The sequence below is a fragment of the Talpa occidentalis genome, unplaced genomic scaffold (genome assembly GCF_014898055.3).
Source record: "Talpa occidentalis isolate TD23 unplaced genomic scaffold, MPIMG_talOcc4v2.1 talOcc4.10, whole genome shotgun sequence".
In the NCBI taxonomy this organism is placed as follows: domain Eukaryota; kingdom Metazoa; phylum Chordata; class Mammalia; order Eulipotyphla; family Talpidae; genus Talpa; species Talpa occidentalis.
This window is the reverse complement of record NW_023600993.1, coordinates 3740524-3762090: the sequence shown is the minus strand read 5'-3', so window position 1 is coordinate 3762090 and position 21567 is coordinate 3740524. Positions and strand designations below refer to the sequence as shown.

The following is a 21567-nucleotide window of genomic DNA, read 5'->3' as shown; positions in this document are numbered from 1 at the left end:
CGCCCTCCAGCTGGTGGTGGAGACTGACGATCTCACCCAGTTGAGGCTCAGCAGCACCCAGGGGTGCAGGGTGCCCAGACCTCCTGTTTGGCTCAGGAGACGGGATGGGGGAATGTGGGGCCTCCCTTTTCCCTGCTGGACACGTGACAGACTCACCCTGAGGCCACGGGCAGCATCTGTGGGCCTGACTGCGGACATTGCACAGAGACACAGAAGGGAGTGTCAACCACGTGGGAGGTGCTGGCCACCAGGACCTGGAGCAGTCGCCCTTGGGGGGGGAAACCTGCTCCCTGTAGACATTGGGCCATCTTTTTTTTTTTTTAGCTTTATTTTTATTTATGCATACAAGAACTGGGGCACAGGCCAGAGGTGCAGGGGGTGAGAGGATGCACCAGAGACAGAGTGGGGAGCAGAACAGGAAGATCTATTGAAATCCACTGCTGAAGGGAGCAGCGGGGAGACAGGAGAGGTCTGCCGCGCCATGTGGGTAGCTCCCTGGCCGGGGATGGAACTCAGGCCGCAGCGGCTGCCGACAGCCTGATAGCGCTGACGTTAAGCCCGTGTCAGCCTCCGCGAGCCAGCTTTCTGTGCTCTGCAGCCCCAAACTTTCTGATGAGACACAGGCCTGCTGTGGTTTCCCGAGCACTCAGCCTCGGCAGGTCACACAAGTAACAAGATCCCCCGGGAAGGGTCATCGTCTCCCACCTCCTCCTCAGAGACGTGTGTTATTTACACCAAAGACCTTGGTCCGCAGACTCGACACAGAGCCTGCTCCATGGAGTTTCTGCTCTAAGGCGGCTGCTCTGAGGCTGGCGGCCCAGGCCTTGTTGGCGTCGGGAAGCACCTGCGGCTCCTCCCAAGACCACACCTGCGTGTGCAGAGGCCGGCGCCGCAGAGGAGGCCGCGGGGGCACATCGCTGCTGGACTCCTGACACGGTGACCGTGCTCAGGCTGCGCCTCTCGGCAGGCCCGGCGGCAAGTCCCGGCAGCAGGGACCGCGGCGGGACCTCGGCGCCGTGAGGAGCGTAGACACCACCTTTGGAAACCGCTACGTGTGATGTGACTTGCACATGTCTGTGGTTTTTCACAGGTGCCGCTCCCCTCGCCCGTCTCCCCTCGCCCCGGCAGCCCAGATGGGGCCAGGACCCGGGGGAAGGCCGTGGGGCTGGGCACACAGCGGGCTGCTGCTTTTCCCTTTCTTCCTCTCTCTCACCCTGACCCCCCGAAGTAACTCGTGGGGGAATACCACGTGAACAGGGGATAAAACAGCCCGGGAAGGAAACAGCAGGTGCAGCTTTGGCCAGGAGCGGGTTTATCCATCCACTCAGTCGAATAGGAGTTTTCCCAGCGCCGCTGTGATCTGCCCTCAATTAAAATCGAAAAGAAAAGAAAACCGTGGCGAGGCCATGCAGGCGAACCCTAAGACTCTCAGAGCCTCACCGCAGAGTCAGACCCTGACACCGTGCGCGGGTCCATCTTGGGGCTCCTGACCTGCAGGTGAACGGGCGGATGCCGGGGCTCTGGTCCCCCGGGGAACACCCAGCGCACCCCAACCCGCTAACTAGGTCAGGGGCGCGCCGACCAAGGGCTTTCATTGCCAACCAAGAACTCGGAGGAGACATTCAGGCCGAATTCTCAGAAGCGAGCCTTGTCGCCCTGCCAGCCCCGCTCCCCACCACGGCCCCTGGGAGGGAGAATGAGAATTTTATTTGCTGTCGCTCTCATTTACGCTGCGTTTCTCTGTGATAAAGAAAATCCATTTCCCACTAAATTAAAATTGCTTTTTCATCCTAACAAACACTATACCCCTGGTACACACCAGAATAAAAATAAATTGATTTTTAAGTATCCACTGGAAAAAGGAAAGCTGCCATAAAGCTGCGGCGCCGCGCTGCGCCTGCTCGACAGTTTAGCCGTGAAGACGGCGCCTCTCCCGGCCACGGCATCTCCAGGATGGCGATGCTTCTGGGCAGCTGAGCGGCTCTGATTCTTCCAGAGAGTCTGCATGAAGGAGGCTGAACGACCCGTCCTCCGGGTGGTTGCTCAGGGATGGCAGCTGATGGAGATACCCCTCCCTCCTCCAGGAGGGCAGCGCCTAAGGGGTCTGAAGCTAGTGTCTGACACCCAGCGCCAACCGTGCACCCAGGAAACCACAGCAGGCACCTGACCGTAGCCAGGGCTGCTGGTCCTTCCTACCTGAACTCTAGGGCACCACGACCCATCCTTCTGACAGTCCCTCTGACAGCCCCACTCCACGGCCACGGTCATTGCTGCCTCCCCAAGCAATGGGGAGACTGAGGCACCAAGGACGCCCTCGTGCTGGCCTTGGACATGAGCCCAGCGAGCTCCCCTACCAGACCCTCACATGCTGTCCACGGCAGCACCGATGCCCTGGAGAACCAGGGCACAGCGTCATTCGGCTGCTGCTGCTGCTGTTTTGCATGTTGCTTGTCTGGTACTGTGCTGGGGCGTCCCCGCAGCTCCAGGAGTGTCTTCTGTTGTGTCTCCTGTTGCAGCTTCTGTTGTCTTCGTGAGTCAGAACCTGGCCTGGAGTTTGGCTGCCGCATGCTCCAGGTCGCCAGAGGCAGGGAGGTGCCATCTTGGACACGTGGCCTATTGTTTGGGAGAGGAGCTTGCATCCTCAGTGGTGGGAAGAGGCCATTTGAACTGCTTTTGTTTAGAGCTGGAAAGCACTGGACACTGCTTTGGGTGAGGTAACAGCCACGACTGGCCTCGGTAACTCTTTGTTTTTCCCTCGTTTGTTAAATAAACCCCTTTGTTGTGGTTCTCTGAGCTGAGTACTCTTGCAATTGTTCATGCGGGTGAAAAACTCAGTGACCGGTAAACTATTTGGGCAGTGTCCTTGGCCAATTTTATTGCCCCTTGCTGCCCTGTATCACCAGCAGAGGCCCAGGTGGCACTCAGGGATGTGTCTGGATTCTCTAGTCGGGCCTGGCTGCTGCTCATCTCTGTCACCTGCTTTGATCACAAATGCTTCTGATGGGTTTCCAGGATGAACACTGCTGCGGGCCACGCTAGCCGGCAGGTGTGGGGGTTTTGTCTTTTTTGCAAATGTAGCCTGCTGTCAGTGTAGACACTTCAGTATCTACATAAAGGGGTTTGGTAAACAACGGAACTCATTAGAAAGCTGAGACCAGGATGATTGCTACAACCAAGGCTCTAGGTGAACTGAAAAGATTCTGTCTTGCCATCTGTAGCCCCATTGCCTAGCACCGCGACAGGCTGCAGGTGCGGTTGTGCAGGCTGCACACTGAGCAAGTTCAGAGCAGCTTCTCATCATGGTCAGGGTGAACAGTAGTCCCTGGCATGGACCGGGTACACGTGTGTGGCCTTATGTGGCACGTGCCACATCTAGGGGCTCAGAAAAATATGCCACATGAGCTGGCAAGAATGACCACCTCAAAGGCTCATTTGCTCCCTCGAAATTATCACAGACAGCCAATGAGGGAGCTGGGAGGGCCCACAGTAGGAAAGTGGGGAGCTTATTTTGTGAATGAATCACTATCATTTTCTAGATTGTGTTAAGGATATTGCTCAAAGCTCTATCCAATGTGCAGATTTTGAGGAGTCCTCAATCGGGCCTCTCTCATCCCCCCTCTCTCCCCTTACTCACATAAACTGGCCTTTCTAAGCTATAAATCAGACCCTAAAGTCAACGTATGTTTCTCATCTTGCTCAGAATGGATTCCAAAGACCTCTATGAACTCCATTCATGGCTCCATCCATGATTCCATTTCTTACCCCCATCCTGTGCACTTCACCTTCAATTTCTCAAGGCAATCACACTTTCCTCTGAGAACCTGTGACCATGCTTTTCCTATATGCATATAGAAAGCTGGAGGCATCATGTTTTGATTTCCAACTATACTACAAAGCTACAGTCATCCAAAACACTATGGTGCTAGCATAAAAACAGGTATATAGCTCAAAGGAGCCAAAATCCATAACATGTGGTCAATTAGCTTATGATAACTGAGTCAAGTATATATGATAAGGAACGGGCAGTCTCCTCAATAAATAGTGCTGGGAAAACTGTCAAGCCATGTAAAAAAGAATGAAGTGGATCCCTATCTTATACCATACGCAAAAACCAACTCAAGTGGCATTAAACTCTCGAACATAAAACCTAAATCCCCAAAGCTCTTAGAAGAAAATGGGAGGTAAACTCCTTAATTTCACAGTTGGCAGTGAGTTTTTTTTTTTTTTTAATAAGACTACATCAAACAAAAGCTTCTTCACAGTAAGGAAGCAATCAAAATGAAAAGTAACAAACACTATGTGACTTAACGCATCTGTGGAATGAGTTAACACGAACATACACAGTCACTGAAAATCAAGTGATCACACCGGTGGTTACCATGGCAGAGTGGGGATGGGGGCTGGAGGAAGGCAGTTTCTTTCCCAGGAGAGGTCAGTCCCGGAGCTGGGATGCACATAACGAAGACATGTAGGAAAGTTGTTAAGAGAGAAAATCCTGAGAGTGTTCATCACAAGGAGAATTTCTGTTCCTTTTTTCTTTTCATTGCAAATATGTGTGAAAAGGGATGTCAGCTGAAGCTCTGGTGGTTCTCCAATATATATAAATCAAATCATGTGCTTTACAGCTTGAACACACACCCTATGTCAGTCAATTGTTTCTCAATGAAACTGGAAAAAATAAACAGAGAGAGTGAACAGGCATTTTTTTCCCCCAAAACATCTAAATGATCGATAGAGGGCCAGCATCACTAAGCATCAGAAAAATGTGAACTGAAACCACGAGACACCACCGTACCCCTGTTAGGGTGGTTACCAAGACGACAGTAAGTGTTAACAAGGATGTGGCTAAAAGGAAATCCCTGTGTGACTTTGGTAGGAATGTAAATGGGTGGAGCCACGATGGAAGCAGCATAGAGGGTTCCCCCCAAAATTAAAACTAGAATGACCATCAGATCCTGCAACCTCACTTCTGGGTATCTATCCAAAGGAAATGAAATCATTACCTTTTTTTAAAAAAAATTATTTATTTATTTATACAAGCACTGGGTACAGTCAGAAGCGTGGGAGGGTGAGAGAATTCACCAGAGCCAGAGCGGGGAGCAGAACAGGCAGACTGACGAAATACACTGCTGAGGGGAGCAGCGGGCGGCAGGAGAGGTTTGTCGCGCCTTGCGGGACCCTCGCTGGCGGCCAGGTATCGAACCGTCGCTGTGGAGGCTGCGGGCAGCTTCGCAGCCCAGCGCTGAACCACTGCGCCACTGGGGAGGCCCAAAATCACTATCTTAAATAGATATCTATGCCCCCAAGTTCACTGTAGCACTTCTTACAGTAGCCAAGACAGGAACACTACTTATGTCCATGAACAGATGAACAGATAGAGAAACTGTGGTGTATACTATCGATTCTCTTACTGAAAGGGTATGTTCTAAGAAAAGTGTTGCTAGGCAATGTTGTCATCTTATGAACATTATAAACTGTCACTACACAATCCTAGATGGCAAAGCCTACTACACACCTAGACTGCATGGTCTGCTGCAGAGAGGATCTGTCAATGCCCAAAACATAGTTAGTGTTTATCTGACTTAATATATGCAATGGAATAGTATTCGGCCGTGAAAAAGAAGATAATCACATCATTTGCACCATGGTATAAACCCTTACATAAAATAAGTCAGAGAAAGATAAATATTGTATGATGTCACTTATATGTGAAATCTACAACCAACAAAAAATGTACTCATAGAAAGAGAGAAGAAATTGGTGATGATGAGAAGGTGGGAAAAGATATCAGGTGGGTGAGTGAAGATTGTCAAAGGCACAAATTTTCAATTATGAGATAAATCCGTCCTGGGGATATCATGCATAGCATGGTGACGATAATAAACAATACTGCTGTGCCTATTTGCAAGTTGCTAGAGATAAAATCTAAAAAGTTCTCATCAAAAGAAAATTTAAAAAAATATGACTAATCTGGTTGAGGTCATCATTTTGCAAAATCTACAGATATGGAATCATTATTTTGTGCTCCACATACTAATACAATGTTATAAGTGAATTATATCTCAATAAAATTGGAAGAAAATAGAAGTAAAAAGCCAGAGTCAAAGCAAAATGAAAAAAAGATTTGATTAATTTAGACATCCATTTGTAGTGTACAAGAATATCCAATTTTCTACATCCTAACCATCATGCATATTATTAGATTTTTTTCTTCATCTTTACTATGCTGAAGATTGAAAATGATGTGTGAGATTGGACGTTTTCATATATTCATGGATAATCAATTTCAATAAGTAATTTTCAAAATCAATTCCTTCGCTTTAGAAAGGCTTCGTCTGCCTAACAACGCCTGGGCGCCCTGCAGATCTGCTCACTGCTCGTGGTCTTTGTGGGCCTGCGTCTCCAGCAAAGCTGGCTTCCCTCATTTCTTGCTATAAAGCTGCTCTCCTGCAGTTTCATAGTTTGGCACACAGTCGCATGGATATCACTTCACATGGTTCTCTCTTCTAAACTGTTGACGGCAAGGGCTGTATCTTACTCCAAAAATGCATTGACTCGTTCAACCCACAGAGATTTCGCAAGCCCAAGTCCATGCCAGTCCCTGTTCAGGAGCATTAGGGATCCAGACAAGACTTCGGTGGACCAAGTGCTTGCATTCAGGGTATCTGTGTGACGCAGGCAGAGCACACCCACAGAATAATAACTGACGTCAGGTCACCAGGTACTGAGGAACGACAGGAAGAGGCAGGACGTGCCTGGCTGGGGATCATTTTTGCTTGAATGGCTGAGTTAAAAGACTCCTCTCGGAAGAGTGTCTAAGGGGAGGCCTGAATAATGAGAAAGAGGCCAGAGCATCCCAGATGGATGCACCCCCTACGCAAAGGCCCTGTGCTCGGGGAGGAGGTGACATCACTGAGACGGGATCGAATGAACCTGGGCAGGGGAGGGCGTGAGGGTGAGAGATGGAGGAAGGCACAGGGTCACCCAGGGCAGGGACAGTGAGCATCTTTGGTAAGGGTGCAGGTTATACACATTTTCTGCTTTGCAGGCTACACGATCTCTGCCACCGCACTCCACCCCGCTGGCGTGGACGTGCACATGGGAGTATGTAAATGAATGATCGTGGCGGCTGTGTTCCAATAAAACTTTACAGAAGCAATCAGCTGGTTGGGTGAACCCGTGAGTAAGAGTCCGCGGCCCTTGCTCTGTGTCTCCTCCTCTCTAAGGATGACTTTAAATACCATTCCAATTCAGGGGCGTGAGGTGATCCCCAGATGTTAGGGTCTGAGGGTCTGGCATGTTACAGGCACTTAAACATAAAAGGTAAAATAACATTTGCCCTACACTTTCTCTGCTGAATATTTACATCTTCCCCTCCCCAGCCCCCGCGTGTGTGAGACCTGCACGGGAAGCGGCTTGGGTTCAGTGAGGTGATGCCTTCCTCATGAGCGCTCTGGGAGTCTATAACTGGACGCTATTGATTTGTGACCTCCTGCTTCCGGATGCACTGAGTCCCCAGTGGCTATGGCCAGTGGTCTATGGCCAGACCGAGTCGGGCCTGGACAGCCCGTGTGGCTCGAGCTGGGGCAGAGCGCGACCCGAGGCAGAGGTGAACAAGCTGGGCCACCTGAGGGCGCGTGGCCCCGGCAGATGGCCTGCCCCCTGGACCCTCGAGGCCCGAGTTCCATCAGCCGAGGCCAGCTGTTTCATTAGGAACTGGCTGTAGCCGAAAGTCAATGACCTATTTGATCCTCAGGAGAAATAGAAAGGATTGCTAGTCTGTAGATACTCTTCCAAAGCAGCTCTCACTGATCCCCAGGGTGTGTGCCAACTACTGTCCTGCTGGAGACTCACAGGCGGGTCACCTGTGACTTGGGGAGAGGGTACTCACTGGGCCCTGCGGCCTCCCCACCCGCCGTCCTGTGGCACAGGAGGGACGTGGGATTGTGATTCCCAGGTCAGATCTGAGGGCCAGAGGCTCTTGGGTGGGACTGGGAGGACTGCCATGCTGAAAGGGAACAGAAAGGGGGTACCGCTGGTTACCAGCTCTGACCCCCTCTTTTTCCGCCAAGAGTCTATCCTCTCTCCTCATGTCTCAGGGTGGAGACAAGCACAGTGTGAAGGTTTGGCAAGGGCAAGGTCATCTAAATCGTCAGTGGGAGCCGCGGTATTGATCATGAAGGCTCTGCCCCCAGTCCCCAAGGTTTTGGGGGGAAAAGCCTCAGCTACAGAGCACCTGACGGGCTCCCGTGGGAGCCTGCATCCTCCCTACCTGAAGCCTGCTCTTTTCCAGGTACAGGTGCAATGCCCTGCTAGGTACATACAGCCACAGGCCAAGTCTTTGTTTTTCCTGGAGAACGGTGTAGTTGGCCACCCCACGGTAGCAGCAGGGAACAATGGGGTGCAGCCCTGTCTCACTGGGCCAGGACTCGCTGTTGGCTGTTGCGCATTACCCTGAATCCTTGCAGACACCGAAGTAAAACCCCCAACGTCTAGAATTCATTCTCTTTGACCCCTGGCCATCTTGCAAAAACCTTCCTTCGAGAAGTCACAGGGTCGTAATAAAACAAGAGAAGAACAACCACCTGCATCCTTCTTAACAGAAGCAAAAACAAACATCGAGGGTTGATATTTTGCAAGAAAATAAGCATTTCTTCTCCTTTACACCATGTTAATGAACTCAACTGATGGGAATTCCACAAAGATATCCCTGGCATAATAAAAATGAATTCAATTTCCTGAAACAGTAAATAGTTATTACTGAACTTGCTGCCTAATCTCTTTCCCCTGCTACAATGGAATTCTTCCACTTGAAACACTTAAAATGTTCAATCTAAATAAAAACAGAGGCGCCTTCTGTCTGTGGCCGCTGGCCCGATGCTTTTTGCGGTGAGCTCATAGCTGCGTTTGACAATCTGCCACCTTCTGCAAGCGGAATCCACAGTCTCGTGTGCATAAAGTGTGTCCCACCTGCTCACACTCAACCTTCTCTAGCCCCATGCCCAGCCCCAGGACTTGCTTTTTCATGGAGCAACTCACAGCTCCTGTTTTGCAAGTCGGCACCTTCAATTGTGCAAATCCCCTGTGTGAACATCGCACACCGCTGAGAGGACAGAGAGAAGGTCATGCTCAGCTCTGGGGTGAAAGGCAGGCTGCCTGGCACAGCTGCGCTTCCTCCGGAGTCTAGTCTTCGTGGCACAGCATCTTCCAGAACAAACCAAGTGGTGAACACATTCCTGAAACCTGTAACATTTCCAGTTTTTAAGCCAATAAACTTAGGTTCCTGACCTTTTCTAGAAGATTCGCTGATAGGACTAGAAATAGCTAGCCATGGAAATGGAAACGGTAGTGACCTGTATTGCCAGCTGTGCATTCCAGCAAGGCTCGCCTAGGAAACAAAAGCGAGCATGCCCCCCTTCCGCATTCCGCAAGAATAAACGTGCAAGAAAGGGAAGGCATGTCTGTAACCTGCGGCGTGGGGAATTGTGCTGGTTTTATTAAGAAAATAATCATTATCTCCAAAGGTTGTGATGGTGCACGGCGCCCCCCATAAAAAGTGCAATGGCTGTCAACTTACCTGTGTCACCGGGGATGTGTTTCTTCTCCCCTCTCCTGCATTTCAGACCCTAACTCATCTTTTACGACTCCCCGGGCCCAGGGATAGATAGGAGCAATAAAATGAGATTCAGGTTGGCTTCTCAGACAGTAAACATGTATTATAAATTTGAAATATACGTGCTGTATGCAATGGGGCGATGCCTTGTATGGGTCCCGGAGCAGACCCAGTGCACAGCGCAGGTCTCGACGGCCACTCGCAAGGCAGAGAGAGCAGCCCTATGGCAGCTACAGGTGAGCATCCCAGGCCCATCCTAGGAAAGGGGCAGCGGCCCTCTTCTCCCACCCCAAAGAAATAGGCCTGTAAGTAGAGAGGGAGGAACGGATGGACAGGAAGGCAGGACTTAGGTAGATGAGTGATGTGCTGAATAATCTGCTACATCAGATCACTCTATAACAGGGCAGAGGGTCTCCCGCCGGCTGGCGCCCTCACTGAGACACGGGTCTCTGCAGGTGCTAGACTTGAGACTTGCACGGCCTCGAGGCCTAATAACTCAAGACTTCTCTACTTCAGGGAATTCCAGAAGAATACCGTGCTGCCTACACACCACCTCTCGCTCGCTACCGCCGACTCGGTTTCCGTATTTACCAAAACGACCCATTTTTGACATGCATGGCGTGGTGTGTCTTTTCTCTTACCTTTTCCGCAGACTGGGCGGTGCCAAAAAAAATTGGAATGAAGGCAAGCCACACTATACACGTCGTGTACATAGTGAATCCAATGGGTTTGGCCTCGTTAAAGTTCTCCGGGACACCCCGAGTCTTGATGGCGTACACAGTACACGTGACCATGAGCAGGATGCTGTATCCCAAGGAGCAGATGATCTGCAGATCTGTAATGTCACATTTGAGGACGCCCCTGGCCAGCTCAGGGTTCATGGTCTTATGCTCATCGTAGTCCACGATGATGTTGGGGGGATCCACGCCAAACCAAATGAAAACACCCAGGAGCTGCACCGATATCAAGCTGGACGTGATGGCCAACTGTGAGGTGGGGCTGATGAGTCTCGGGGCGGTCACTGACTTCTTGCCCTGCTCGAATATGCGGTAGATCCGATTGGTCTTGGTCAAGAGCGCCGCGTAACTGATGCACATGCCCAAGCCCAAGAACACCCTCCGGAAGGAACACACGGCCACGTCGGGCTTGGCGATCATCAGGAACGTGATGATGTAGCACAGGAAGATGCCGGTCAAGAGCACGTAGCTCAGCTCCCGCCCCGAGGCCCGCACGATGGGCGTGTCGTTGTAGCGGATGAACGTGGCCATGACGAAGATGGTGGCGACGATGCCCAGCATGGCCAGGAAGACGGGGATGACGGCCCAGGGGGAGTGCCACTCCAGCTTGATGATGGGGATGTCCTGGCAGCCGGTGCGGTTCTCGTTGGGCCGCTGGTCGTACGGGCAGTGCTGGCAGGTCAGCTCGTCCAGCTGGAACTGGTAGCCGTCGCAAGGCTCGCAGGTCCAGCAGCACGGGGTGCCCTTCTGCGTCTTCTTCCTTTGCCCGGGCTTGCAGGGCAGCGTGCACACGGAGGAGGGGATCTCCCGCACGCCTCGCCCCCACTGCATGTCCTCTATCTGCACGTGAGGAAGAAGAAGGACAGCAGCACATCACTCAGGAGCAGAGCAAGGCTCAGTGACAACCGTTATAACAGCCGCGCGAGACCTGAGGGGTCTCCAGCCCTGGCAGGAGCTAGGGCAGACCCGGGTGCACGCAGATCCTGCCCTAGCTCCTGCCAGGGCTGGGGTCTGCGTCCGCCTGGACCCGCCCGCACCCTCACCCAGGGCTTGCTCTTCACCTCCATCCACCCAGATGCGCTAAACAAGCGTGATTCTCAGCCCCCCTGAGGCAAGCGTTAAGAATACAAATTCCTGTTTCCCACCTGAGGCCTCCCCATGAGGCCGTCCTGAGCACCAGCCTGCTCCTTAATTTGAAACCGGTGCCTCAGAGGCGTCTGCTGATCAGATAAATTGAGAAACTCCCACCGCAGCGCTGCAGTCTTCTCCTGCGCCGTGGTGGTGCGAGTGTTCACCACCCAGTTAGAAACTCATGAAAAATGTGAGTAAAATGCCAAGCTACACCCGACCCACATTACACACTTTTCAAAAATTTTTTTAAATCCTTGTGGATGCTGCTGCAGCGCCGGCCCTGAAATGGCCTGCGCCACCAGCCTCCTCCTCATTGAGAAATCCTGACGCCCAGGGGACCTGGACTGTGACTTAATGCGAAGGGGCTCCAGGTTTCCCCGAGGTTTCTTGCTGAGGGCAGGTAGAGAGTCGAAGCCAAAGATGACTCTGAGCCTGCCTGACCCCCCGCGTCCAGCCAGCCCGACGCAGGGACCCCCAGAAGGCGCTGTTAGCTAAGCCAGGAAATTGCACTTCGCGCAAATACTTTACACTTGTGTTACTGGCAGCCGAGCGTCCTGAGCAATAACTACACTAAATAGACAGTTTCTAGTATCCGCAACTTGCAAAAGATACACTTAGACAGCAAATTACTTTCCAGAATAAATTTCAGTGAACAAATTTGGCTGGTATTTGCCATACCTCGTTAATTCATTTTTTAATACAGTTGAGCCAAAAAATAGGTTGGGGAGATAATGGAAAGTCAAACTTTTCCAATGCATAATTTTAAGAGATAAGGAAGAAAGAAAGCCGATTTATTGCTCGCTGCAATTTCAGCGCGGTGTTGAAACGGCGTGCCGTGTATGCAGGGTCTGGCCCTGCCATCCCAACTTGAATGAGAACGACATTCAAAATCTGAATCGTGTGTAGTTAACTCTGAAAGAAAACAGTCCAGGATTTACATTTCATAAAAACAGCCTAATTCTTGCAACTTTAACCAGAGATCCAATCATCTTCAGAACACCCCTGGGAACTCATCTGCTTATGCACGAAGCCCAGGTCAGCACTAGTAAATCTATTAAATATGAAACATAATCATTTCTTTCCTAACACCATCATTTGCGAGGCAGTAAGTCGCTGGCAGCCATTCCAGAGTCATAAAATTAAGGGAATAATTTGTAATGAGAGGAAGATCAGCATTACCTTTACAAATGTCAAATTTCAAGAAGCCGTAATCTACCAAAGGCCATTTATTAATACAAATGTTTTCAAAAGTTCAATTAAAAGGAACTGCTCAAGGTTAATAAGAAAGATTAACAAAGAACCCACAAATAGCTTCACTCACTAAAGCTGAGGATGGTCAATTCCAGCGGATACTCATGTTACCTGATTACACTTGATCTCCTGGCAACAGATGCAGGACTCACACAAACATCACAACACATTGTCATTCTATGTAATATTTTATAGCCCATTTCGAATGTTGCCAGCTCACTATTTTTTACCCCAGGAATAAAATAAAATGCCCAGCAATGCTGAACAGACTTTCCCCCACCCCTTAACTTATCCAAATATATACAAGAGCTGTAACCACAATCATTACATTGACTGATGACTTAATTTGTTTTCAATTTTCATTTAAAGTAGATCTCAACTCAATTTAATTGTATATATTAAACGAACAAAGTTGCCTCTTGCTCCAAATGAACAAAAGTCTAATTGACTTGCTTTGCCAACAAAAATCATTATTGAAAATATAATCTGCGTTCCATGAAGGTACCAACAACCTTTAAAAGCTCCAGTAAGTGAGCATTTTGTTCAAGCAACAAATATCATTTGTGTGTATCGATGCCCATCTGCACAAATTCAGCGCATTCTTTCCTAAGGAGAAACAGTTGCTGCGAATGCCCACAGGCACCTATTTAAGGCAGGGTGATCATCTAGGACTAAGAAAAATCAACTATAATGTCTATTTACTTTGCCAGAAGTAAATTTCAAGTGTATTCTGAACTCTGTAACAAAACTGTATTTCACTTAGCTGGAAAGTCAAATTTAAGGCACAGGAAGATTAGGAGGAAGGCAGGATATCTGCCATAGTTTTCTTTAGAAGACAGTGGTAAACGCCCCAATACGAGTCCACTTTCCTCCTGGACACCCAGAGTTTATGGTTATTGGATATTGGGCAGCTTGCTGGGTAGCACTGGAAGGTTATTAAGATCCTAGCTCATGGCAAGAAGAGAATTTTATAGCTAGTGCGGTTTAGGAACACCACACAGGACGTGGGTTATATGGCCCGTCTGGGAAGGCTGGAAGTACTCAGCGCTGGCAATGGTCACAGAAACTGAGACTGCTCTGGAATCCTAGGGATGTATTCTTCACTCTTACAAAATAAACACACACACAAAAGAAGGGATATATTGTCTACAGCCTTTGAACTTTGATGAGTGCAAAGGCGATGTATGGAGCTGCAGCAGCCATTTTGCAACCAGGAACACAGGAGCAAAGCAAAACACTGAGGACAGCAGCAGCAGCAGAATGTATGTCTTTGATGGAATAATTATGTCATGAAATTAACCAACTCCAGTACCACTCTACCCCTGAATTTTGAACATGAAATGATAAACTTTTCTTACTGGTTAACCAGTTCTTCCCAGGCAGTGAATTCCTTGCAGTCAAACATCAAACAGATTCTTTCTTGCCTCTCTGCACAGGCAGACCTGAGATTGTTAAACAATTAACCAATCATTCCAGTTCTTGCATGGATAGTAGTAGGTACCTCCAGAAGGAAAGGCAACTTCTGAGTCACTCGTGATCAGAAACACTCATTTCCTGCAGGAGCAGACAAGGTGATGAAGCCCTGAACTCAGGAGATCGGCTGCAACTCCTGACTTCTGGCTCAGGCAGAAACAGTGAACACACACCTGTTAGCTCAAGTTTCCTAGCACGTGTGCTTGGCATGGAAAAAATCGGGTCTGGTTCTAGTAGAGAAAAAAGGAATGTGCAGATTCTATAATCACTGCCAAGCCCAGACATCAAACAGAGATAGGATTTTTATAAACACTGTTTGGTGCATCCATTTTTATCTAGCAGGGATCTGCTCCTCTCCCGAACACTTTCTATCTGAAGGAAAATTTTATCACTCTGGGGATGTTTTCTTTGGTGAAATTCCATCTGCCTATTTCTAAAGCTTTTTCTGTAGACCAGGCTGGTTGGGGCTTTTACTGGATAACTCTCTGCAACATTATTTTTACTTATTAAACCCTTAATAAAATGAGCTAATTTAAAAAGAGCTTTCTTATTAAAATGCCATCTGTTCATTAAAATACATTTGTCCGGTTTAATTTATGCAAAAAGCTTTTTTAGGAGAAACACTCAAAGAATGCTGAATTTTTATTAGTAGTATAGAGCCAGGTTTCAGTTCTGGTGGGGATGGAGTGGCTAGCCAGTCATACAAGGAATCCACAACACCTGCCTGTCCTTTTCTTCTTAAAAGTACACGGCCTCTATTTTTCAATCTTAGGGCCTGCGATAAGGTTTTGGAACTGCTCTCTTAATAAAAACACTCACAAGACAGAATCTACTTATTCAAGATTTGCAGTGATAGGAATCATCCTTTATGTTCTCTGGGAAGAAAGTTCCATCACAGTCTTATCAGGAATAAGACAGAGTCTGGGCGTCCAGGGCTTTAGCTGTCCATGAATCTCTGGGAGTCCCCAGATGTGAATAATCCGACACTGACACTAAGACTTTACTTTGAACGAAATCAGTGGTCCCCAAGTTTGCCTGCACGACTGAATGACTTGGGGATCTTCTAAACATTCCAAACAGACATCAGTGTGTCCGCAAGCTCCCCTGGTGACACGCACACAAGTCTGAGAAGCAGTGAACCGTCAAGGTCTGGGGCAAGGTAGGTCTTAAAAGAAAATTTCTTGTGCTGTTTAAAGAACGGGCTAAGTTCAGTTTACTCTCTGTCTTCCTTGCTTGACCTGGGGATGCTCTCGGGCTTGCAAAAGGTCCAAACGGGTCACATCAAATGCTCAGCTGTCCTCCGGTAGGATTTCATGGGCGAGGATGAAGCGCCCCAGGATCACACATCTACACAGTGCAGGGTCAATGAATTCATCAGGTTTTTATGCCATTAGCCTCTGTGGCCATCACCTCCGGCCTTGATCTTGTTAATGCAGAAGACACTTGGGAACATGGGCCACACGTGCCTGATTGTGGACACCTGAGTAGGGGTGTGTGCACATGTGTACCTGTGCACACCTGAGCCTAGAGTCAGGCTACAGGTGGTGGCAGCGAGAAGAGAAGGAGCAGCCTGACCTCAGAAGAGGGGAGACCATGAGACAACACGTGGGAGAACGCCAAGGAGAGGCCAGGGATAGAGCAGAAAGATTTGGGGGTGGGGGCTGTGGGGCTCAGTTGCCTGCCTGCCTGCCTGCCTGTCTCCCAGGACCCCCTCCCCAGGGCCCCAGCCCACAGTCGCCTCCTCGAATGCTACACCCCCACCCCGTGCACTTGGTCCCTGAGAGTGTTCAGGCCCATGAGCCCCACCCAGGGCTTTGGGACTCTGTCCCTCTTCCCTGTGTGTGCTGCTCGGCACATGGCCAGGGAGGTTTCCACATCAAAGCTTCATGATGTCACTGGCGAACGACTTAAAAAGAAATAAAAAATTGCCAACAAAAACCAAAACCCCACGCACACAAAGTAAACGGACGGAATTGGTGAGGAGTAAGAAGCATTTCTTCCGGCAAAGCAACACAGTCTCAGCGCCGCGGTGGAATTGCACAGACCTAACTATGTGCACATTATCCATCAGGAGCAGATTTCATGGCAGCTCTGCCTTGACTGTCTCAAGGCTCACCTTTTCCTCAAATAGGGGCCGTGGGGTGAGGACTTGTTTTTTTTTTTTTTAAAGATTTATTTATTTGTTTATTTATACAAGCACTGGGTACAGTCAGAAGCGCGGGAGGGTGAGAGGATTCACCAGAGCCAGAGCGGGGAGCAGAGCAGGCAGAAGGACCGAAGCACACTGCTGACGGGAGCAGCGGGCATGGCAGGAGAGGTCTGCGCGCCCTGTGGGACCCTCCTCCGGTGGCCGGGGAGCAGCCGGGGATCGAACCGGCGCTGCAGAGGCTGCGGGCAGCTTCGCAACCCAGCGCTCAACGCTGCGCCACCGGGGAGGTCCAGGACTTGTTTTAAATGGACATAATTAAAGGTTCCCAGGCTAACTGAACAGGTAGGTTGTCCTTCAGTAAACCTGAGTTTATCTTTTGTTATGAAACCGTTCCAGAGCTCTAAGACGGGCTTTTCAGGATTTCTCTTGTTCCAAAAGAATCAGGACAACATGATGCTTTTAACAAAATACTGAATCTCAGAGGGCTCCGTGTTGCACATCTCCCCCCCACTGGGTGGTCCCTTTCCAGTCCTTCCACCGGAGAGCCGCCTCCTTGCGCCTTCCAAGCCAGCTGTGTCCCCAGAGTGGGGGGGTCACGTGTTAGATACGTGTCCCAGTTATTAAACACATTGGAAAGTTTGTGGGTTTTTTTTTTTTTTTTTGGTTCCAATTATATTTATTGGGGTAAAGTTGGTTTACATCATTGCATTTGTTTTGGGGATGTTGGCACAGCCCCCCCACCACTGAAGCCCCAGTAATCCCCCGTACCCCACGGGGCCTCTGTCTTGCTCTGGAGTAAAGAATAACTTATAGAGCAAACACATCCATCAACGTGCCTCCATCAAACTGGCTCAGAACCGGACTTAAGACCTGCCCCAGGCCTGGAGTCAAATCCTGCCCAGGACTGTTTTGTAAATAAAGCTTTATTGAAACAACAGCTTCTCATTCACCTACACATCACCTGCAGTTGAGGCTGCAGGGCAGAACGGAGGCGCGTGAATGCACATGGCCGAAAAGCCTAACTCCCTGGCCCTTCACAGGAAACACGGACTGACTCAGAGCCAAAGACAACAGCAGAAAAGCCCTAGTGCCAGGCACCCTGATGGGTCATATACTGGGAGTCATGGGGCCCCTGACTACCCCCTTCCATGTCCCCCCAGATACTCACACACCAGCAACTTGTGTGGTCAGTTACTCTGACCATGGCACCTTTCTAGTGTTACCTCCTCAGTGACTCTCCTGCTGCAAACTCCCAGGCCCCTGGCCCCAAGTGCAGCCTGCAGGACACCCACCCACCACCTGCTGCTCTTGCCTTGAGCAAGTTCCAAGCAGCTTCTGCCCCTGTGACTTTCCTGCCCTGAAGCAGCTCAACACCTTCAGGGCAGCAGACTCTGGCTCAGCATGTCCCTGACCTGCCCTCCCCCGCAGGGGTCCTCCTTTTATAAATGGGCAAAAAGCTCTCTCTTCAGAGGAGTGAATGCAATTTTCAATTATGCAAATGTGCCTCCTCATTAAAGTTTTAGCTACCGGCTCACCTGGGAGTCCATGAGCTCAGAGCTCCTACCTGCTTCATTCAGGGCTGAGACTCAGTTACCTGGAGGGGCACACGGGCTTGGGGAGAGAAGGGGTGGGCGGCAGCGTGGACGGAAGAGGGGACTGACCACTCCTCTCCAAGTGATTTTTCTGACCCAAACTTGGCTTCCCTGTCATCAGACCCGGTGGAGGACTCCATGGTCACTCACATGAGCCTCGTCTGCTTTGGGGTCATTCGATGGACATCTCCAGGGTGGCCCTTGAAAGCTGGAGCGTCCTTGGCATAGTCTTGTGGGAAGACAGGAAATTAAATTGCGAGCCTGAACTGCTAGGTAGGGAAATTAACACAATGCACCCAGCGGGGGAGGTGGAGGGACACCAAGCCGTCCCTTGAGGTGGGCGGCGCGGACAGCACTGGACTCCAGTTGGGCCCTGGCTCTCTCTGGGCACTATTCTCCCTGGTAACTTAACTCCAGCTCAAAAGAGAAAGAAAGAGCTGGAAAGTCAGATTTCCTGGGGGCCAAGACGGGCTTGGGGTCCGGACAGTGTGGCCAAGACAAGCCACAGTCCAGAGAGCGGCTTTCCAGGGCGTTCCGAGATGAAGATGGATGGAGACGCCGTGTGAGGAGGCAGCGCGGGGCTGAGGCGTCCTCCAGGCATGTCAACCCTAAGCAATCGATTCAAAAGAACTAACTGGGCTGTGGCTCCGGTCCACCCCTCACTCCTGAGCTCGGATTCTTCCAGCCAAGTATCACGGGCGGTTAACGTGATGGGGCGCAGGCTCCGCGCCTAAAGGCACCCCTCACCCTTTTCTTCCCCTCCCCACACCCCGTTAGCCTCTCGCAGACCACAGCGGCCACAGCAGGAGCCCTGGAACCCCATGGACGTGGGCTCAGGGCTCAGGTCCTCAGCGGGAGGCCTCGGCCAGGGCACTTGCTCTCCCTGACCCTCGCTCTCTGCACCTGCGCCGTGAGCATCGCAAGCCGCCTCCCGGGCCCGCTGAGAATAGTAACTTCTGGACGAGCTTCGGCTAACACTCGCTGGACACTGGGCGCTGCTGTCCACTGCAGTGGTTCCTGGAGTCCTGCTGTCATTCTGGACGCCCCTTTCTCCCGGCGCCCCTGGAGAGACGCCATCGCCCCCCTGGGTTTGTCTTCTTTCTTAAGAGCTTCTCCTCTGTCCCTGGTGACACCGTCTATAAAAGTCGCCTTGATGCTGCTTCCCCGCCCTGCACGCCAATTGGGGTGCCCCCCTTGGGCCGTATTTCTTTATCTCCTTTATTCGTCTCCGCGCGGGCACTATCTGAAATGAGACTCTGTGTCTCCTGGCCTCTCCCAGTGCCCACCCGCCCTTTGTCATCAGCCTCCAGGCCCATCTAAGGTTTCTGCTGTGCGGGACTAAGTGCACCCCCCCAGGCAGTGCAGACCCCTGGCTGGCAGCCAAGTCCCTCCAGGGTGGACCCTGATGCTGCCCTCACACCTCCCCGATGTCCACTACCTCTAGGGATGGACTCTGGTCCCAGTTCCTTCAACCCGTGTCCCCACTCATACCACAGGTGACCCTCGTGGAGCATGGTGTTGACCCTCTGAGTGGTCACCCTCTTAATTCTTCTACCACAAGCTCCCACGCCCCAATCTCCACCTCCACACGGGGGGTGCCTGAACCCCCTTGGCTTCGTCTGCTGGTTCTCTGACCTGTCGTGCTTCTGCTTGGAAAACTGGGGCCACTGTATTTTTTCCGGGTCCCCTGCAAACCCTCACGGGTGGACTGGGCCGTGGGCAGATTCCGACCCAAGGAAGAACAGCCGGGGACACGCAGGGACGACTCCTCAGCCCGGAAAGGTCTACCCGGGGCCCCTGGACGCTCTTTCTTCCTCCCCTGGGTGTGCGCCTGAGTTGCTGCCAACATGACAGGACGTAAGTCTCAGCGGCAGCTGCCCCTCCGGGCCCCGCGTCCAGCTCGAGCGCTCACTCGCGGCAAGGTGTGGATTGCTTTTCTCCCCCACCTGGGGTGACTCACCTCTGCCAGGTGAGGGGGCGAGTGCACCCCATCAGGTCACCCGCTGGACCAGCGCTCTTTGGATTTTGTCTCTTTCTCGCTCTTTTCTATTCTTCTCGGCCTCTGCTTCTCCCGCTTCCCTTTCCTGACCCGGAGGACAGACGCCTTTCATGCAGCCAGTGTGAGGTCGCTGTGCCCATCCCACGCTCACCACCCGCCCTGCCAGGTCATCTCCCGACACAGGAAACTGGCCTGCTGAGCGTGGCCAGGCCACAGGGCGCCGCCCTGCCCGCTGACTAATTAAAGACCGAGCGGCTGGGCCTGGACGCCTGGCTCTCTCATCCCTGCACTGGAACAAACGCCTCCCCGCAGTGTTCGTCAGCTCCCGCCCCGCAGGGCAGGCTCCTCCGGCAATGCTGTGGAGACCCTGGCGAGGGCTGGGGGACACCGGCGGGGACTCGGCTCTGCCCTTCAGCTCTTTTTTTTTTTAAAGATTTATTTATTTATTTGTACAAGCACTGGGTACAGTCAGAATCACGGGAGGGTGAGAGAATTCACCAGAGACAGAGCAGGGAACAGAACAGGCAGACTGACTGAAATACACTGCTGAGGGGAGCAGCGGGCGGCAGGAGAGGTCTGCGCGCCATGTGGGACCCTCTTGCAGGCAGCTGGGGATCGAACCGGTGCTGCAGAGGCCGCGGGCAGCTTCGCAACCCAGCGCTCAACCGCTGCGCCACCAGGGGAGGCCCTGCCCTTCAGCTCTTTTCCCTCCCTGGGCTCCCTTAACCCATGGGGTCATGGAAAGTTCTAGAACACGAACTAGTCTGTCTGCTCTCGGCATACCAGCTGACCGGCGTGGGCTTCTGTGAGGCTCTATCTTCTCGCCAGGAAGAAAAGGAACTAGGTCGGGGGAAGACAATATGATGGTGTATGTGCAAGTGCTTTCAAAACAGGGATATTTAAGTAAAGCAAGTCTTTTTATGTCTCTCGCCCATTAGTTTTCATTCCAGAGGATGAGTGCAAAGTCACATGCCGTCAGCACGCCTCCCGCTTTTGCCCTCGCAGCCCCCACTGCCGGCACGTCCTCCCTGACCAGGCTAGCAGGAGTGAGACAGAGTCCTCCCGGGAGCACCTGCAAGCAACCCCGATGGAAAAGTGGAGTGTCCCCTCTGGTCAAGCCTGGAAGGGCCCACGATAGCCGCATCTCCTCCATCCCAGCCTGGAGCCTCACAGCTCTGGAGGGCAGGACTTTCTGTCCTGTGCTGAGCTCCAGGCCTCTGGGGATTTGCCCATTTTAATGGAAAAAGCAACTGTTAATATATATGCATTATTAAAATGCACTCTCCCATCTTTTTGCCAACCTGCACATTTCTATAATAAGCCATTTGTTCAGAGCTCAATTATTTTGTGATGTTTGATTAAACAAAATCAGCACCAAAATAATTCTATTAGGGTTAATTGACATCTCCTCACAGGAAAATTAACCACTTTGCCGGTCATGCTTTTAATAACAAGCTTCCCCAATTTCAATGGCCGTATCGGAACACAATTCTTGAGGATGACTCTGAAAATTGAACACAACCTTACACGTTGCTTTTACAAAACAGTTACCATGTCAACGGTGCAAACAGTTCTTCAGCTTTATAGATCGCACCACGGTATTCATAAGACTTGGCAGCTGG

The 21567-nt window shown here is 51.0% G+C and overlaps 1 protein-coding gene across 2 annotated transcripts in view; it reads right to left on the bottom strand.

Annotated features, from left to right (window-relative positions):
- GRM7 (glutamate metabotropic receptor 7) overlaps nucleotides 1-21567 on the bottom strand; it is a 573942-nt gene that overhangs the window by 91507 nt on the left and 460868 nt on the right. For both annotated transcript variants that reach the window (XM_054695057.1, XM_054695086.1), the window contains exon 8: nucleotides 10255-11190. In XM_054695057.1, the coding sequence (XP_054551032.1) occupies nucleotides 10255-11190 (936 nt within the window). The remainder of the gene's footprint in view (nucleotides 1-10254; nucleotides 11191-21567) is intronic.